The sequence below is a fragment of the Pocillopora verrucosa genome, chromosome 8 (assembly GCF_036669915.1).
Source record: "Pocillopora verrucosa isolate sample1 chromosome 8, ASM3666991v2, whole genome shotgun sequence".
Classification (NCBI taxonomy): domain Eukaryota; kingdom Metazoa; phylum Cnidaria; class Anthozoa; order Scleractinia; family Pocilloporidae; genus Pocillopora; species Pocillopora verrucosa.
In genome coordinates, this window is record NC_089319.1 from 18,141,412 (window position 1) to 18,158,120 (window position 16,709).

Below are 16,709 nucleotides of genomic sequence, written 5' to 3' on the forward strand. Positions count from 1 at the left end.
TCCAATTATTGTAGTCACCCCTTCCAATTACTCTAAAACACCTAAAACTGCTATCTGAAATGAATTTGGGCCTGACCCAACATCCACTCCGTGGATGTTGGAATAAATGCCCCGAGTCCCGTAGTTCCCATATGGAAGACGAAGAGAATAGACCGAGGTTTAAGTTGCTGCTTTGTTTCATTCTGGGCTGGCTTAACCGAATGCCGAATTCTCCCATAGCAGCTATTGTGGGAAATCCTGAGGAAAATTGATATCACAAGACAAGAACATGTGGACGCTGACCAAAAGGAGCGTGGTCTACGCCCAAGCTGACGTAAGCATGATGACGTGGCGGACGAGACTGAGAGCTGTGAAAGGATTTTCAAAGTTTACGCGCCTTGAAATGACTAAAATCGTTTACCTTCAAACTATGGTAAGTCACTTTATGACCTTTATTAACACGTCTATCAACTATTAATACTCTGATAAAAAAAATAAGTTAATCTCCAAAGGAAGCGTTCTGAGTTATTTTTTAACGCTGTGAAAATAACAGCGTACAAAAGCCAGCTAACTTCGGACTGAATGTGGTGCACAATTTTGTTTTTGTCTTTTTCCTCTGTAGTTGTTGCGTAAGTTCATCTTTTTAATTTTTTTTTAATTTTAGAGCTTTCGCATGAAGTTTTTAACTACTCTCTCAGCTTTGTTGGCCAAAAAAAGTCAAAACGAAATACCCTAGCTGTTTGTGTAAGACTTACATACAACACGAATTTACAGCAGTAAATAAAGGATCGATTCCTCGCTGTTCTGGTTCGAATTTTCCCCTTAGAATAAGTATCAAAATTGAGCCCAGCTAGAAACATCAGTTTATGGTCTCTTGGTAATATCTGAGCATTTTCAAGGCACCTTATTTGAATTTTAATCAAACGAGCCAGAGTTGGCCAAGCCACATATCCACGTCCACAACTGAAGTACAAACATATTGACAATCGAGGTGGTTTCTTGGAGGTCTCCTCGCCCTACAGTACTGTTAAACCTGTATAAATATTATATCTTAAGTGGCTCATAAATAAAATGATGATGATAAACTTAGAAGTTTATAGGAACTCTGGCTGAAATTTCTTTGTAGTGATAAATTTTACCCAAGTGTCGACCTAAATCTTCAGCGTGCTCATTAGCTCTCAGCACTTTCTCTTAAACTAAGAGTGATCTCTCTACTTGTGGCCTCACATACGAATAAAGGGACAATTTTAACGGTCTTTCGATAATTAATTAAAAGGAAAATCGTTGAAATTCAAAGCAAAAAATTACTGGCAATGTAATTTTTTTAAAGGCCTTCTGGATAACATTAAGATAATATTTAGAATAAACTGATTACTGGAGTAGGTATACATATGAAAATATCTGGTACTTATAAGTCGATTATTCACTATAACCTGATCAATCTTATTTTGAAAAAAAAACTTTTTTTGTCCACAGATGGAAGAGAAGACAAGCACATCACTCATAATCGGATGGTTGTTCATTGGTATTTTCTCTGGATCGGCCTTTACTGAGGTACTTCCACCGACAACAGGTACTGGTATTGATCAATGTTTGACATTTTTTTCACCGAGTCAGCACTTTAAAAGTATTTGACCTACTTTATTTTTTTATTGTTGCTGTTGCTGTTGTGCATGGTAGATGGATATTTCTGATACTAACTATATGAATTCGCATTGAAAGAGTTAATTTGACTGAGTTTTAGTGTTCTGCTGAAATTTGTTTTTTTGTACAGTGACTTATGATTATGGATTGAGGAAAATCCGCTTAATTATAGTGTTAAAATCAAAACCAGTTGAGAAGGCTCCATAGGGACCGCGCGAGACCTGGGTTCGAACATAGCGCGAGCTTTAAAGTGTAAATATGCAAAACAAACATGGCGGCTCGATACGATCGCACGATTGTTGTCTGAGAAGGTGTATTATTTTGTTTATCATATAAACACAATAGCCCTTTACTGACAAGAAAAGTCGACTTTATCGATGAATGAAAATAAAAGGATCGACACTCCGAATAAAAATCGTAAAGTGCGTGGGTGCACTCAAGATGAAAACATGTGATGAATCACTACAAAAACAAACAATGGACCTAAATTTGCCTTAAAGAAGAACTTTTTCACCAGTGTGGAAAGGCACAAAGACATCAAAGCAATTACTGGAAATCCTTATATAACACCGTAGTTTATATGAAAAAAACAGTTCAACACGACACAGTTTTTATGTGATGGAATGTGGGGTTTCCAGCAACTGCGCCTGTAAAATTCATAGGCTTTCTACGCTTGAAAAAGAGGTCAACCGAAAAGAAAATACCGTAGGTAAGATTGCTAAAAGGCGACAGATCGCGACAGATTCGAAAGTTTACGCATGCCCAAGTAAAGATCTTGGCGAAGTTCTATTCCATTATGTAGTGTTTTGCTACAAAGAAAATAGAGATCTTTCCAGCAATGTTTATCGCGTTTCCTTCAGTGGAATTTCTCAAGATTTGCTGGAGCCTTAAACATACTTAAAAAAATAATTCATGAGACCAATAGCGAGGAAACTGCCTTTGCAACCCCTATTTTTTCGGATTTTAAATGATCGACTGAACAAATTTCACAAATCGTGAAAATTTTGAGAGATTTCAAGTCAGATTCGATGCTACATGGTATTCTTTGATGCTTCAGAGATGATCTTTCGAGTTAAAATTTGTTGACATGAGAACGAAGTATTTAGTGTGAGGAATAATCGAACATGTATCGGCTTTTCTGAAACTGGAAATTTGAGCGCGCTGCCGTTTTGGATCGTAGGACGCTTTTCGGTTGCCACTATTATCTGCATGATCCCCTTGGAAGTCCTTCAAACGGAGGATGACAATACGTAGTAACCGTGGTAGGCAATCCCTTCCTTAATGGATGGTCCCTGTGGGGTTAGCCGTAAAACGGCACAAAAAAAATCGCCGTTAGGCATAAGAATTGACAAATTCTCACCACAAAGCCATCACCCCATTTAGACTGACCAGTATTGCTTATATTCGTTCCCACTTTTTAAAAAGTGGAGTCCTTGTTTCCCATTCCTTTTAACAAGTCTTCAAAATACAAAACATACTCCTCACACTCCATGTTCCTCCGGTGGAGGCTCCCTTTAAGAAGCTCGCTATGTTAAACCCTTGGTCCCCAGGTACAGAGTTATATTTCTCCTTTCTTTGTAGATTTTGATTATTATTTTCCTAAGAAATCTCCTGAATACGCTGTCTTTCTCCATGATCTGCCCTTGGAGCAAGACCTGACCGCGTTCACGGCCTGTGCGTGGATCAAAACAAATTATATAGGAACAATTTTCAGCTATACCGCGGTACAGGATGATGACATAGTCATGAATGTTACTCCCAACGTGGTTTTCCTGTGGATATTGAGTGAAAGAAGGTGAGAGGTATTTGATTTGTTACAGATTACGAAAGAGCAGACAGCTATGGTAGGACTACCGTAAACTCACGGTTATAGGTCCATCTATCTGTAAACAAAAAATACATCTGATTAGAAGTTTCCCCAGATACAAGCCCCCCCCGCCCCCCTTTAGCTTTTCTTGTCTTGATAGACAGGAGCTCTCGACTACTTCAAACAGAAAATTTGACAACTTATTGCAGAACAATATTTTATTGCTTCTTTGTTATTATCAAAGATCACAATCGAGGGGAAAGTCTGAACCTCCATTTGGTTTATATTTTCCAGTTTTGTTCGAGGGTTAATTTGAATTCTGTTCCAAACGTGTTAAAATGAATTTAGTATAGTAGGACTGTTTGAAGCTTAAGTGAAAACTAGTGAATGCAAAACCTATTGTTCTCAGTACTTCTATGACTCGTTTCGGAGCGCCTTTTTTAATTCCGGCTATTAGTCCCTTGAAAATTCCCCTTTCGCATTAAAAAAAAAACATAAAACATTGATTTGTTACTCTTTCCCCTTTATTTTTCGCCTGATATTCCTAGTTTGCCTCCTTTAAAATTGCGTAAGCGTTATTTTTCAATATATCTAGGGTCAATATTGAAATTGGAATAAAAAATGCGAAACTTTAGACGGAAAGTAATATGAATTGTGAACGATTTGAAAAGGGGGATTTCGCGTGTGTAATAAAAACTCTTTTCCAAGATCATATAGCTCCCATGTGACTAAAGATACGAAAGATCCATTTTAATTTTTTTTTTTTTGTCGTTCTACGTAAGGTTTTGTCTCAAGATTTTTATTTGATGTAATAGAACCCCTATACATGTGGTTTCTTCAGATTCATAGCAGAAAGCAAGAACCAGTTTCTATGGATTTCACTCTCCTCAGGGGTGCGTCAGTGAAAATTCTAGATTACAAATGGCACCATTATTGCGTCATCTGGCGAAGCTCTGATGGCTATTGGAAATTCCTCATTGATGGCAGTTATGCTAACCATGGTACTGGTTTAAAGACCGGTAAAACGATTCCTAAGACTGGCTCTCTGGTTATTGGACAAGATCAAGACTCATATGCCGGAGGTTTCACGGCATCCGACGCTTTTGGGGGCTTCATACATAACTTAAATATATGGGACACCATGCTTAGTAGAGAAGAAATCGACGAGTTATCAAAATCTTGTAGCGCTGGCGAAGGCAATGTTTATAAGTGGTCTGATTTCCTGAATGAGGCGTACAATATCAAAGCATATGTTGCAATGCCATCTTTCTGTACATGATAAGTGAGTTGAAGCACATGTCCCCTGTTCGAAGTTAATCCTGTTCAGAGGTGGCTTCTGTCGCTGTTTATAAGGGAGCTAATTTGGAAAAATTGACATGGAAATCGACCTTTCTTTTCGCAGTTTCTTCGAAATGTGTTATAGCTGCGATAAAGCTTTAGTTTAACTTCAACCTTACCGGCCCAATATTTTGTTTGGATCCGTCTCTTCATTGTCGCGATAGTTGATTCTATAGAGCAAGATCTAAGTTTGCAGTACTCTTTCTGAAGTGAAGATTAGGATAGACACATCTTCATTAAGACACTCGACATTGACAAATTATGACTCGAAAGTTCCATCTTTTTGGAGCTGTAAAGGTTTTTAGGTTTGAATATTTCAATACCACGTTGTCAAAGGAGCTGAAAGCGTCGCGACGGCTAATTAAACATTTGGCAAATGGTTATTTCAAATTAAAGATGCTTAGTAATTTTAAATCTCGTGCATTTCACCATTCTGTGAAAATAAATCATTCTCGTTGGTTTATTCGAAAGGATTAAAATACACGTCATTTTCATTGAAATTTGCAAATGCCTCTGGCAACCTACTTCGAAATGCGTACTGATGTACAATACAAAAGCTTCAAATTTCCCGATGGAAAACAACGAAATATCGATTGACCATTTATTTTGTAAAAAAGCAGGAAATTTCTTTTTTTTGCCTAGAGTTAAGAGGGATCGTAGCCCGGTTTTAACAGAAAATTTAATCTGGATGCTTGGAATACAGACTTAACGACCGGCGACGCGACGCGAAGAGGAGAATTTGCATTTTACGTCGTTATTATCATGTATTATCATGCAACGTAAAACCATTTTCGCTCTATTTTGCTGCTTTGTTACTTAGAATTTTGAAGCAATGACGTTAATGACAAAATTTGGATGACGATTTTTACCGTGAAACCCCCCTACATATTTAAATAATGCCAGTTTAACCGCAAAACGTGGATTTGAATATGCTCAATTTGGGGTGTCACTTGTAAACAAGGCAGTTGTAGTGGTTTCTGCATTTGGTGTGTTTGTAGCCCTGTCAAAAATTGAAAGTATTTTCTTTCTCCTGACGAGATCTTTCCGAGATTTCCCACTGTCCGTTTCATAAAATAAAAATTTTCCTTTGCAGGCCAAGATACGAACAGATGTAATGTTTAGATGTTATAAAAAATCTGTTCATTTCCCAAATTCAAGAAGCATTTTACCACAAAAGGGAAGAATTTTGCCGATTTTTAACTCGACTTTGCGTGACAAGATCGTTTTCTTACGTGGAGATGTTGTTCATTTTATGCTGATTCCGCAAGGAATTGAACAATTCGAGTGTGTGTAGAAAAAGCTAGACTTTAATGTGAAATAAAACGAGAAAAAAACACAAAGTGGAAGTCACTTCTACTTAAGGATCCTTTGTGATTGTTTCCTCGGAGGTCCGCACAACCAGGTTAAATTCGCTACCGACACTTGCGGGGGCTAAAGGCAACACACGTAACAACAACAGGATTTAGCGAATTCGACGCGAAGAAGACAGACAGACAATGTCTAAGTCTGCTGTCTCCCATCCAAAATACATCGAAATGATAGTAAACGCCATCAAAGTTCTTGGCGACAAAAGTGGATCTTCTAGACAGGCCATCAACAAGTATATTGTGAAGGAATATAAACTGACTGAAAATAATCATCACAACGCGATGCTTAAGCAAGCTCTGCAGCGGGGTTCTGGTGCCAACGGCCCCTTGGTTCACAAGAAGGGAAAGGGTGCTTCTGGGTCCTTCAAGATTAAACCTACGCCAGTAAAACCGGCCAAACCGGCTGCTAATAAGGCGCCCGCAAAGAAAAGCGCTGCTAAAAAAGCACCTGCCAAAGAGAAGGTTCCTGCCAAACCTGCTCAACCGGTGGAGCCTGCTAAGCCTCCAGTAGCACCAGTCTCGGCTCCTGGAAAACGCGCCAAACCTACTAAACCTAAGGTAACAAAGGAAAAGGGCGCGAAAAAATCAAAGGCTGCATCTCCCAAAAAGCCGAAAGTCGTCAAGGCCAAAAAGGCACCTAAAAAAGGAAAGAAGGCTGGTGTTGCAAAGAAGTAACTTGCCTAGAAGCCTTAAACAAAAACATTCAGTGTCGGAGTCTTAACGCAGTACCTTTGGTTGAAGCGAATTGTGATCAAAAGATGTAGCTAGTGGACGCTTGATGTAACCTTCCGTTTTGACTTTTTAGTATGAAATGCTTTTAGTATTTTGATTCCGTACGTCTTTCGTTTAGATAATTGCTTAACTTATTTGTAGGTTTTAACTGAATCATTTAATTGTAGAACAGATTTTTTTTGTTTTTACTTAGATATATATTTGTGGCTTGGAAGCAACAATGTTAAGTACAAAACTAGTATGAACAAACTAAGACTGAGTTTAGCCCATGTCGAAATTTCCTTTTACTGTGCCTATTGTAATGTCTTACATCATAAGTAGTTTTCCTAAGGTATGACCTTAGTATGCGGTCTTTTCCCCATATTGGAACAAGTTTTTATCTGTTATTGCATGGTAAGACAAAGAGAAATTACAGCCATGGAAAAAGAGATTACGAATCAGGATGATTCATAACCATTCACTCTTTGCCACACTGGCTGCGTGCTCTAAGCAAGATGTATGTACATTACTCTAAATAAACCGTTTGGCGACCTTATTTTGGTAATGAAGTTCTCACTGTGTATCACCTAAGCGTTTGTAATTATTTTATTATATGGTATACGGATTGAACCAAAGAATTGTCTACTTAATCCAGGAAACTTGTTGCCTTGCGGCAAAGTAGGGAAGAATATGGAAACCGGCTACAAGCCATTCCTATCTTTTTCATGATCAAAGCGTTAATCTCTTACCCGCACGGGTAAGATGACGAATATTACTTTCGATCGTTAAAATAGAAAACCTCTTACATGCGCATGTGGTATATCAAGAGGCGTATTATTCGATGTAACTGTTTCATTACAACATTCTCACTGTTGACAATGACCAATTAAGAAACACTTGATTCTGGTTGTGTCACACTATATCGGGTGGCAGTGAACCGTCCAGGTAAAAATTTCGAGTACAAATTCAAAAATCCCCTTTTGAAGGCCGAATTACGCAATCCGTAGAGAACAGGATTACACATACTGTTCAAATAACCGAGTACTAAGGAAGCCATGTCAAGTGCGCGCGGTAAAGGCTTTGGGTAATACACATCGAAGAACATGGTGATGGCAAATGGTGCCCAGCAAATAACAAACAGGGTGACCACAAAAATAAACGTGTTGGTGATCCTGGTTTCTTCTGGTGTCACTTGAAATGCTGTGGATTTTGACTTTGTTTTCGACTTCGAATCGGCTTCGCCCAACTCATCCATCCGTGATCTTCTAACCGTGTTGTAGTCTGGTTCGATAATACCAGGGTCGCTTCGACTCTCTGCTTTACTTGCTGTTGAGGGGCTGTTGAGATTGGCTGGGTTTCTCACTTGAATACTTAGATTACTCCTGGATAAAGCTATTCGTCTCTTCAGCCGCCTGGTAAACCGAAGAATGTTGTAATACGAAAACGTCATCACTGAAAGAGGCCCGAAAAAGCAGACGGTGATCATGAAATACATGTAATACACATCTGAAGGCCAGTAGACAAAACAGTAAGACTTTCCAGGGATAAAGCGGTATTCAGCCCAGCCTAGAAGCGGAGGAGAAGCCAAAGATAAGGCGACTACCCAAACTGCAGCGGCATAGAGCAAGGCTTTTCTCCTGGAGAATATCTTCGAGTAAGTGTTCCATCTGACGATGTAGAAATATCGGTTGATGGCGATCATACCAAGAGACATCACCGAAGCAATGAAGGATAAAATCGTGAAAAAGCCGAGCGCTACGCAAGTGGAGTCTCCAAACACCCAATCCTCTGCGATGATGGTTACAACTGTAAATGGAATGCTTAATATCGACACCATGATGTCAGCCGCAGCCAGATTGAGAATATACAAGTTGGTAACGGTTTGAAGATCTTTGTTCCTGTAGACGATAATGTACAAACTCACGTTACCAATTAGCGCTGTTAAACCAATGAAACAGATGGCAGTCGTCTCCAAGACGGTAGTCAAGAGCCATGACGTCATTTTAATGTGAAGGTTCCTAAAGTATCAAGAAGAACAGAGTGTTATGTCTTATAAATCATCATTACTTATTAAGTAATATATTGCCCCCTCTATATCGCTTTAAGCTTATTTAAAGTATTGAAGTACAAAGAGTTTAAGAACGAGGTCAAAAGTTGTAAACAAATATTTGTGAATTTAAAAGATGTGGATTGGCCACCGTATAGTGTCTAAAGTGGAGCTTTCGAGCGGCCTTTCGTCAGAGAGAAGAGCTAACGCTCGAATCGCTCTGACGAAGGGCTAACGCTCGAAATGTCAGCCTTTTAACTCTTTACGGTGGCCAATTTACGTTTTCAACTCAGTTGTTAACACTAAATTACCATTTACATAATTAACTCGGTTCCTTAAACCTAATTGTCTTCTGATATCCCCCACCGATACAGCACCACAGTTTCTTTAGAAACTCAGGCAATTTATTTGCAATGATTTTTATATGATTGATCTTGGTGTAATTCGATTACAACGTGAGATGATAAACTGTTCATAATCTCTCACCACGGCTTGCAGTTGATTACAAAGGAAAATTATTATTGCACCGGAGTCGCGTGTAAACTGGGTCTTTTACTCGGCTGATACTAACGTTATAACGTGTAGACTTACGGTTATTTTTACGAATGGTTTTCTTGTAAAGTCAAAACAGAAACGTCTGCTTGCATGTCTCCAAATGTCGTGTAAAAGCATGGCAACGGCATAGTAAAATGGCGGAATTTTTGGAAAATTGCCGTAACGCCAATGGACGGAATTTTACCTCCAAATTATCCACATTGAAATATTACGATCGGTTCGTTATTGATCATTGTTTTTAAAAATTTTGGACGTGTTCTGTTTCTAAATGAACGACTTAATTTGTGATAATAACCGAATTTATTCAAGGGAAAGATAGTCTTCTCCTAAAGGTGTTTGAAAATTATATTGAAGAACATTGATAAGATTACTATTTCAGTGACTAAACTCTAGAATCTTCGATAACTTTGTTAACCTACAAATGAACTCAACACATTTCTTGCTCATTTAAACGATATTACGAAACTTGCTTCAAATTTGTAACCAAATTTTCTATATCATGGATCGCTGCGATATGAATAAAAAATGTGCACAATGGTAATAAGTAAGAGTGATAGCAAGATAGCAAATCCCTACCTTAAAAATTGAAATTGGAAATTTGAATTGGTGCCATAACGAAAAGGAATCACTCTACAGTCCACCTACGATCTAAACTTCTGCGTTGATTTGGATCTACAGCAAAGTCCTAAACATTGTGCAATACAGGAAAGAGTGTCTTTCAGAATATTTGTGATATTGCACCCAACCGCAAACAATGCCATTTCGTAGGTATGACTTAATTAATGTTTGGTCACGTAAACAAAGCGATTTTCTCTTGGAATATGTGTGACTTGTGTGTCGACATGTGGTGAGATCTTGAAGCAGTAAAAAGGCATGCCTTTTGATCATTAATCATCTGTTGCTTCTTGGTTTAATCCTACCTTTTTTCTATATTTTATCGTTGTTCGAGCTAATATTTGGATGGTCCCATTCAAGATTTTGGTAGTATTTTATACTACGCAGAAAAAAAAAATTCGCAATATTTTGACTGATTTCAAATATCGTTAAGTACAACAAAAGCACAGAGCAAAGATATTTTACAAGCAAAGGAGAGCCACGTTTGTATATAGTACAAAGGGGTTTTCGAGCGTGAGCATTGAAATCCAGTTTCCCACACGAATATTTAATGATGTCACAGAAATACAGCTTATGTTTCCTGTGAGACTCCGCTTCAATATCCGCTCTGAATTAACATGTCGCGTTTGTTGTATCATGAAAATTTGGACTAATGTCCGCATCTGAGCAACTGCGCGCCTACTCCTCCTCGTTAGGGTTAATGTCGGGCAAGGGTAGGGGTAGATAAGCTATTGCTCAGATACTGACATTTATCCAAAATTTCAGTTAACCTTTTTGAGTTCGTTGTTTGTCATTCATGTTAAACATATTGTTTCCCCTGGCTTCATACAGCCTTATATCTGTCTGTTACACCGACTTGATATTCTAAAGGTTTGCAGGTGACATCATACATTTATGCAAATTAAGCGTCGCCAGGTTGGTGCCCGTTTCATGCAAATATATTGCCATCTCTACAGTGCTCTCTTTAAAATACTTTGTTTTATGGATATTTCTGGTGAAAAAAATCCAGTATCATAAGAGAATATTCTCCTTAGGATACCTGTGCTTTCAAACTATGCGGAGGGCCTAGAAAGCCACGTTTGAGAACGATATTTTAAGAAAATGTCTGTGGTTGGTGTCGATCCAGTAGCCATTCTAAGCAAGCAGTTCAACTCAGAATGTTTACCCCTGATAGCAGATTCAGACCGTCTTTCTTATTTAGTTCTGGAGACAAGTTATTATACGAATAAGCAATTCAAAGCATTCAAAAGTCTTGAAGCGTAAAACCAAATGGCGTCTGTTTTCGTAACGTTGGCTCAAAGATCAGAGATTGTAAACAAGATTGTTGTTGTCGCGAAGGTGAGACATTCGCAGTGGATGAACGATCCTCTTGGAGACATTTGTATCATCGCATAAAGTGATACACAAATAAACCTCAAGAAGAAGGAGCTAATGTAGTATGTGAAACATACAAAAAGTTTCACAACCATAACGCACCGATCACAACGCACTACCTCAGGGAAATACTTGGCTTAATCCTTAAAGAAAATTCGTTTTACTTCAAGGAGGAGAACTTCCTCCAAACACATGGAACCGCTATGGGTGCGAAAATGGCAGCGTCATTTGCCGACATTTTCATGGCGGAAATTGAAACAAAATTAATCCATCAAAGCGAAACCAAGCCAAGAGAATGGAAACGTTACGTAGATGACGTTTTCTCCCATAGGGATTGCGATAAAAAAGAGGTAGATCGGTTTATTAAACGAGCTAACTATTTCCACCCTACTATCAAATTCACGGCCGAAATATCAGAGAACCAAATCACTTTTCTCGATACCACGGTGTTTAAAGGGGAAAGATTCGCAAAATATTCCATCTTGGACATCAAAACCCATTACAAGTCGACCGAGACCTTCCAATTTACGCACTTCACCTTCTGTCACCCACCAGGTGTAAAATACGGTTTCATTAAAGGCGAAGCGATGAGATTGCTTAGAACTAACTCTTCGAAAAAAACATTTGAAGAGGGCCGTTTGAACTCAAACAACGCCTCATAGATGGAGGGTACCCAGAAAACATCATAGAAAGGTCTCTGTCAGGGGTCAACTTTGCCTCTTGACAATTGGCCCTTAGACATGCACAAAAGCCGAAAGGTCACGAACGTTTATTGCCTTTTGTCACAACGTACCACCCGGCAGTTAAAAATTTAAAACAAATATTAATGGAGTACCGGAGTCTGATACACAATCAGCCCTTGCTGAAAACAAATTATACAAAACCTCCGAACTCCTCTTACAAAAAGGGAAAATCCCTGTAAGACATGGTTGTGAGAGCAATAATATAATTTGAAGGCGATAATGCGACGTAACCACGAAAGCCACATATCAAATTTCAAGGATTGATCTAGCTGCGACAGTGATAACAGAAGGTAGAGTATGATGAAAAATACCTTTTTACAGGCGTTTAGCAGGTAAACCGGTATAAAATCCATGCAAAGCAGTAGCAGCAAAACAAAACACGAGGAGGCTTGGGTTGCGACGGACCCAAGCCTCTCTCATTTTTTCACTCCTCCGCTTCCATCACAGCGTCCACTATCGCGCTTCGTTTTAGTAACTGAACGTCTGAAACAGGCTGGATGAAAAGATTCCAGAATAACAAGGGCATACTTGCGATTATCAGTCGCGGCCTAACAAAGTTCGAACTGAAATACAATCAACAAAAATACAGAACACTTTTAAATATAAAAGAAAATGCGCCAAAACAACAAAGTTGACGATAACTTTGATTTCATTGCGCAATTAAATTTTTTAATAGCTTCCGGCTACTTTTATTTTTCAAGTGTTAAAAGCAATTAAAAAAATTAATGAATAGAAAAAAACGGCCGCATCAGCTTTTTAGCTGCCACTGCTCCAGTCCTCGGGTATAATTAAATGCCATTGATTGATTGATTGATTAATCACTCAGACAGACAGGTTAGATTCGTAGACATGTCATTCTCTCGCCAAGAAAATATCAACAGTTGATATTCTCTTGACCTCGCAAATATCCACCACTAGACGCCGACACTGAGGTAAATAGTTGTTAACTAACAACTGACAGCACACAAGGATGCCGAGAACATAATATCAAAGTACAGTAGTATATATTTAGAGAACTCAACTAACTGTAGTAACTTTAAACATATCTAGATGATGAAAACAGCAATTTGATAAAAATTATGGCGTGATATTATAACAACAGTTGGGCTTTGAAAACTTCGCGGCAATTGAAACTTGTAATAGAGGTTAAGATGAAAGACTTACTTTGGTAACGAGCCGCACATAAGAAAGCCAGAAACGTTCTCAAGTGGTAGCTGATCTTATGATCGTCGCGATTCCGAGATCATTAAATACCATAGTCATAGCGAAGCTTCCATTACACAACTTTACGTGATTATGTTTAGGGCGTTGCGAAAACGAAAGTATATTTCCAAAAGAAGAATTATTAGGTGTTGATGAAGCATGAAGCTGCCACGTTCCTTATCAATGCGTGATGCGGTAACAAGCACGTTTTCCTAAAATAATAACTCTAATTGAGACTGGAAAATCTGATATAGGTGCGACTCAAAACTAACATGGGGGCATTATCATGATGTTACTCTCTATCGCGTTAACATTATTTTAAAAGCTTCTCACCTCAAAAAAAGAAGGTCAATCAAAATCAGTCCCTGCTGTCACGGAATAGACTAATACCACATGTCATAAAAGGAAGGTTTTCCCGATATTCTTCCGCAAGGAAAGATTGAAATTGAAAGTCAAAAGGCTGATGCTTTACCACCGCAAAACTTTATCGGGGAGTTTGTAAGGGCCTGTCAAAAAACTAAAAATCTCTGAGAAAGAAGCGGCTATTCCCGATTTATCCAGGTCACATATCTCCATTCCTTTCCCGATTTCTGCCTGTGTATGACCCGTCCAGTCCCGCGCGCGCATTCTTTGAGGAAACTAAAATGAAAGTCCGGACGGGTTGACATCAGTCTTTTCGGAAAAGTCGTACGGCGTTGTTGCCACAAAATAGACATTGATACGAGAAACTGAGAACATCAGTCGCGTTTTCGATGAATTGTGAGTTTTTTGCCCATAAATCGAAAATATAGAGGAAATTGGCTTTTATTGTTGAGTCTTTTTTGTGGTTGTCACGCATGCGCCCATCCACCTCCTACTCAGGTTGAAACGAACTTTTCAACACCTCTTTGGTTCGACCGGACGGGAAAATATTCGGAATTTGGTCATGACGCGCTGCGCTCAGTCCGTACGTCATGACCTCGAGCCCCTGCCGGCCCTCCCACTCAGTCAATAAGTACGTAACATTTGGTGTAGCAGCTTTCGAACGATCGCATCAAGACTTATAAATCTGATTTATTTCCTTTTCTAAACTAAAGTATTAAGAACAGATTATCAGGCACCTGACAATCCTACGTACAAATATCCTTAATCAAGGTCATTGAACGGAATATCAACATTTAAACGTAGGAAAAAGAAATCTTATCTTCAAAATGAAAGCGACAAACTTAGATCTTTCCGTTATATAAGAGAAAAACTTTTTCAGTCTCATTGCTTGATGGAATTACACAAAAATTAAAATTCTAAACTTCAAACGACTGATTAAGACTCGTCTCCATTAACCTCTGGTTGCATCACGTTTTGGCTCTAAACCGTTCAGGTAAAAACCTCGAGTACAAATTTAAAACTCCCTGTCTGATGTCGGAATTGCGCAATCCATAAAGAACAGGATTACACATACTGTTCAAATAACCGAGTATTAAGGAAGCCATGTCAAGTGCGCGCGGTAAAGGCTTTGGGTAATACACATCGAAGAACATGGTGATGGCAAATGGTGCCCAGCAAATAACAAACAGGGTGACCACAAAAATAAACGTGTTGGTGATCCTGGTTTCTTCTGGTGTCACTTGAAATCCGGGAGATCTTGACGTTGACTTCGAGTTTGAGTCGGCCTCGCGTCGCTCGCCCGTCTGCGATCTTTCAACCGTTTGGAGATCGACTTTATTTGGTATTGTGGGAGCTGGCCTTACAAAATTATTCCTTGTTGCTGCAATTCGTCTCTTTAGATTCTTAGTAAACCTGAGCACGTTACAATACGAAAACGTCATTATTGAAAGAGGCCCGAAAAAGCAGACGGTGATCATGAAATACATGTAATACACATCTGAAGGCCAGTAGACAAAACAGTAAGACTTTCCAGGGATAAAGCGGTATTCAGCCCAGCCTAAAAGCGGAGGTGAAGCCAAAGATAAGGCGACTACCCAAACTGCGGCGGCATAGAGCAAGGCTTTTCTCCTGGAGAATATCTTTGAGTAAGTGTTCCATCTGACGATGTAGAAATATCGGTTGATGGCGATCATGCCAAGAGACATCACCGAAGCAATGAAGGATAAAATCGTGAAAAAGCCGAGCGCTACGCAAGCGGAGTCTCCGAACACCCAATCTTCTGTGATGATGGTTACAACTGTGAATGGAATGCTTAATATCGACACCATAATGTCAGCCGCAGCCAGATTGAGAATATACAAGTTGGTAACGGTTTGAAGATCTTTGTCCTTGTAGACGATGATGAACAAGCTGACGTTACCAATAAACGCAGCTGAACCAATGATGCAGAGGGTGGTTGTCTCCAAAATGATTGCCAAAGGCATGGTTTGGTTGCACAACACAAAAAGAGACTTTTTCAACGCTCCAATTATAGGGTTCTCTAAGAATTTCCCTTCGTAAAATTAACGCCGACAGCGATTTTTTATGCCAACAAGAAGGCCGCCACGAAATTTACAGCAGCGTCTGGTGGCTGCTTGATTTGCAATCTGTTTGTTGGAAAAAACGGTTAGCTCTGATTTTATCTTTTTAAACTATTCATTCTAATGAAAATAACTTCATTTCCGTGTTATTAGTATCCGTCGTTATGGTGAAAGCACGCATGAAACAAAGGCGGGTGTTTGCAATTAGAAGTTTGTTTGAGAGTGACCGTTAAATTAGGGAAAAAATTAAGAAAGAATGTTGGTATGTGAAGCTTGAGTTGGAAGGTACTTAAGGAACAAACCCATGACATATCTCAAAGAGGGCACAAAAGAGAAAACTTACATTAAACGCAGTCTTCATGCACTCAGTTCGTGAATAAAGGCAAAGGAGAAGCTGTCTAACAAAGGTTCTGAGGACTGATTGTATGATAACGCTAAAGAAGACAAAATTGGAAGAAGGAGATTATTTCTGACAAAAAATTACAGTTTTGCTCTTATGATTCTCTCTCAAAATAACGGCAGAAAAATTGTAACGAAGAAATGTTACTATATAGTTTATGGCACACCCAGCATAAAACGACAAACCGTTCGAATGTTGCTACATTTTCTTTGAATCCTATACAGGCACTGGAATGCAATTACCTTTAGTGAAAGAAAAACAAAAAACAGGTGTTTCGTTGAAAAAAAGTATATTTCTACTGATCAACGTACCAGTTGCATTAAATACGTATGCTTTTCATGATATCTTATTTAAATAGCTTCAACGAAAGCAGCGTTTCATGAAATCATAATTTGCCACGACAGCAAAACAGTGAAAAATGCCGCGGAAATTGCACTGGAAAAACTAGTCCAGTGTAAATATATTACGCCCACCACATTTCC

The 16,709-nt window shown here is 38.9% G+C and overlaps 3 protein-coding genes and 2 pseudogenes across 3 annotated transcripts; 3 read left to right on the forward strand and 2 right to left on the reverse strand.

The window, feature by feature from the left end:
• Positions 1-268: 268 nt before the first annotated feature.
• On the forward strand, positions 269-6,062 carry LOC136283023 (C-reactive protein 1.1-like). The gene is made up of 4 exons (XM_066171189.1): positions 269-412; positions 1,456-1,552; positions 3,205-3,418; positions 4,322-6,062. The coding sequence occupies exons 1-4, from the start codon at positions 269-271 to the stop codon at positions 4,707-4,709; spliced, it is 843 nt and encodes a 280-aa protein (XP_066027286.1). The 3' UTR covers positions 4,710-6,062.
• A 155-nt stretch (positions 6,063-6,217) lies between these two features.
• On the forward strand, positions 6,218-7,432 carry LOC131795450 (late histone H1). Its single transcript, XM_059113023.2, has one exon. The coding sequence runs from the start codon at positions 6,265-6,267 to the stop codon at positions 6,808-6,810; it is 546 nt and encodes a 181-aa protein (XP_058969006.1). The 5' UTR covers positions 6,218-6,264; the 3' UTR covers positions 6,811-7,432.
• A 14-nt stretch (positions 7,433-7,446) lies between these two features.
• On the reverse strand, positions 7,447-10,161 carry LOC131795449 (alpha-1D adrenergic receptor). Its single transcript, XM_059113022.2, has 2 exons — positions 10,025-10,161; positions 7,447-8,864 (listed from the first exon to the last, which is right to left on the reverse strand). Exon 2 carries the CDS (start codon positions 8,846-8,848, stop codon positions 7,733-7,735), a length of 1,116 nt encoding a protein of 371 aa, XP_058969005.1. The 5' UTR covers positions 8,849-8,864; positions 10,025-10,161; the 3' UTR covers positions 7,447-7,732.
• Positions 10,162-11,332: 1,171 nt separating this feature from the next.
• On the forward strand, positions 11,333-12,386 carry LOC136283024 (uncharacterized; annotated as a pseudogene).
• Positions 12,387-14,682: 2,296 nt separating this feature from the next.
• Positions 14,683-16,133, reverse strand: LOC131795424 (G-protein coupled receptor 161-like; annotated as a pseudogene).
• Positions 16,134-16,709: the final 576 nt, after the last annotated feature.

Bases quoted from the DNA above. Each gene is read 5' to 3' on its own strand.
- LOC131795449 (XM_059113022.2), bottom strand. From the start codon at position 8,848: ATGACGTCATGGCTCTTGACTACCGTCTTGGAGACGACTGCCATCTGT.
- LOC136283023 (XM_066171189.1), top strand. From the start codon at position 269: ATGTGGACGCTGACCAAAAGGAGCGTGGTCTACGCCCAAGCTGACGTA. The intron at 1,553-3,204 runs GTACTGGTATTG...CTTTCTTTGTAG, and splicing joins GGTACTTCCACCGACAACAG to ATTTTGATTATTATTTTCCT. The intron at 3,419-4,321 runs GTGAGAGGTATT...CACTCTCCTCAG, and splicing joins TGGATATTGAGTGAAAGAAG to GGGTGCGTCAGTGAAAATTC.
- LOC131795450 (XM_059113023.2), top strand. From the start codon at position 6,265: ATGTCTAAGTCTGCTGTCTCCCATCCAAAATACATCGAAATGATAGTA.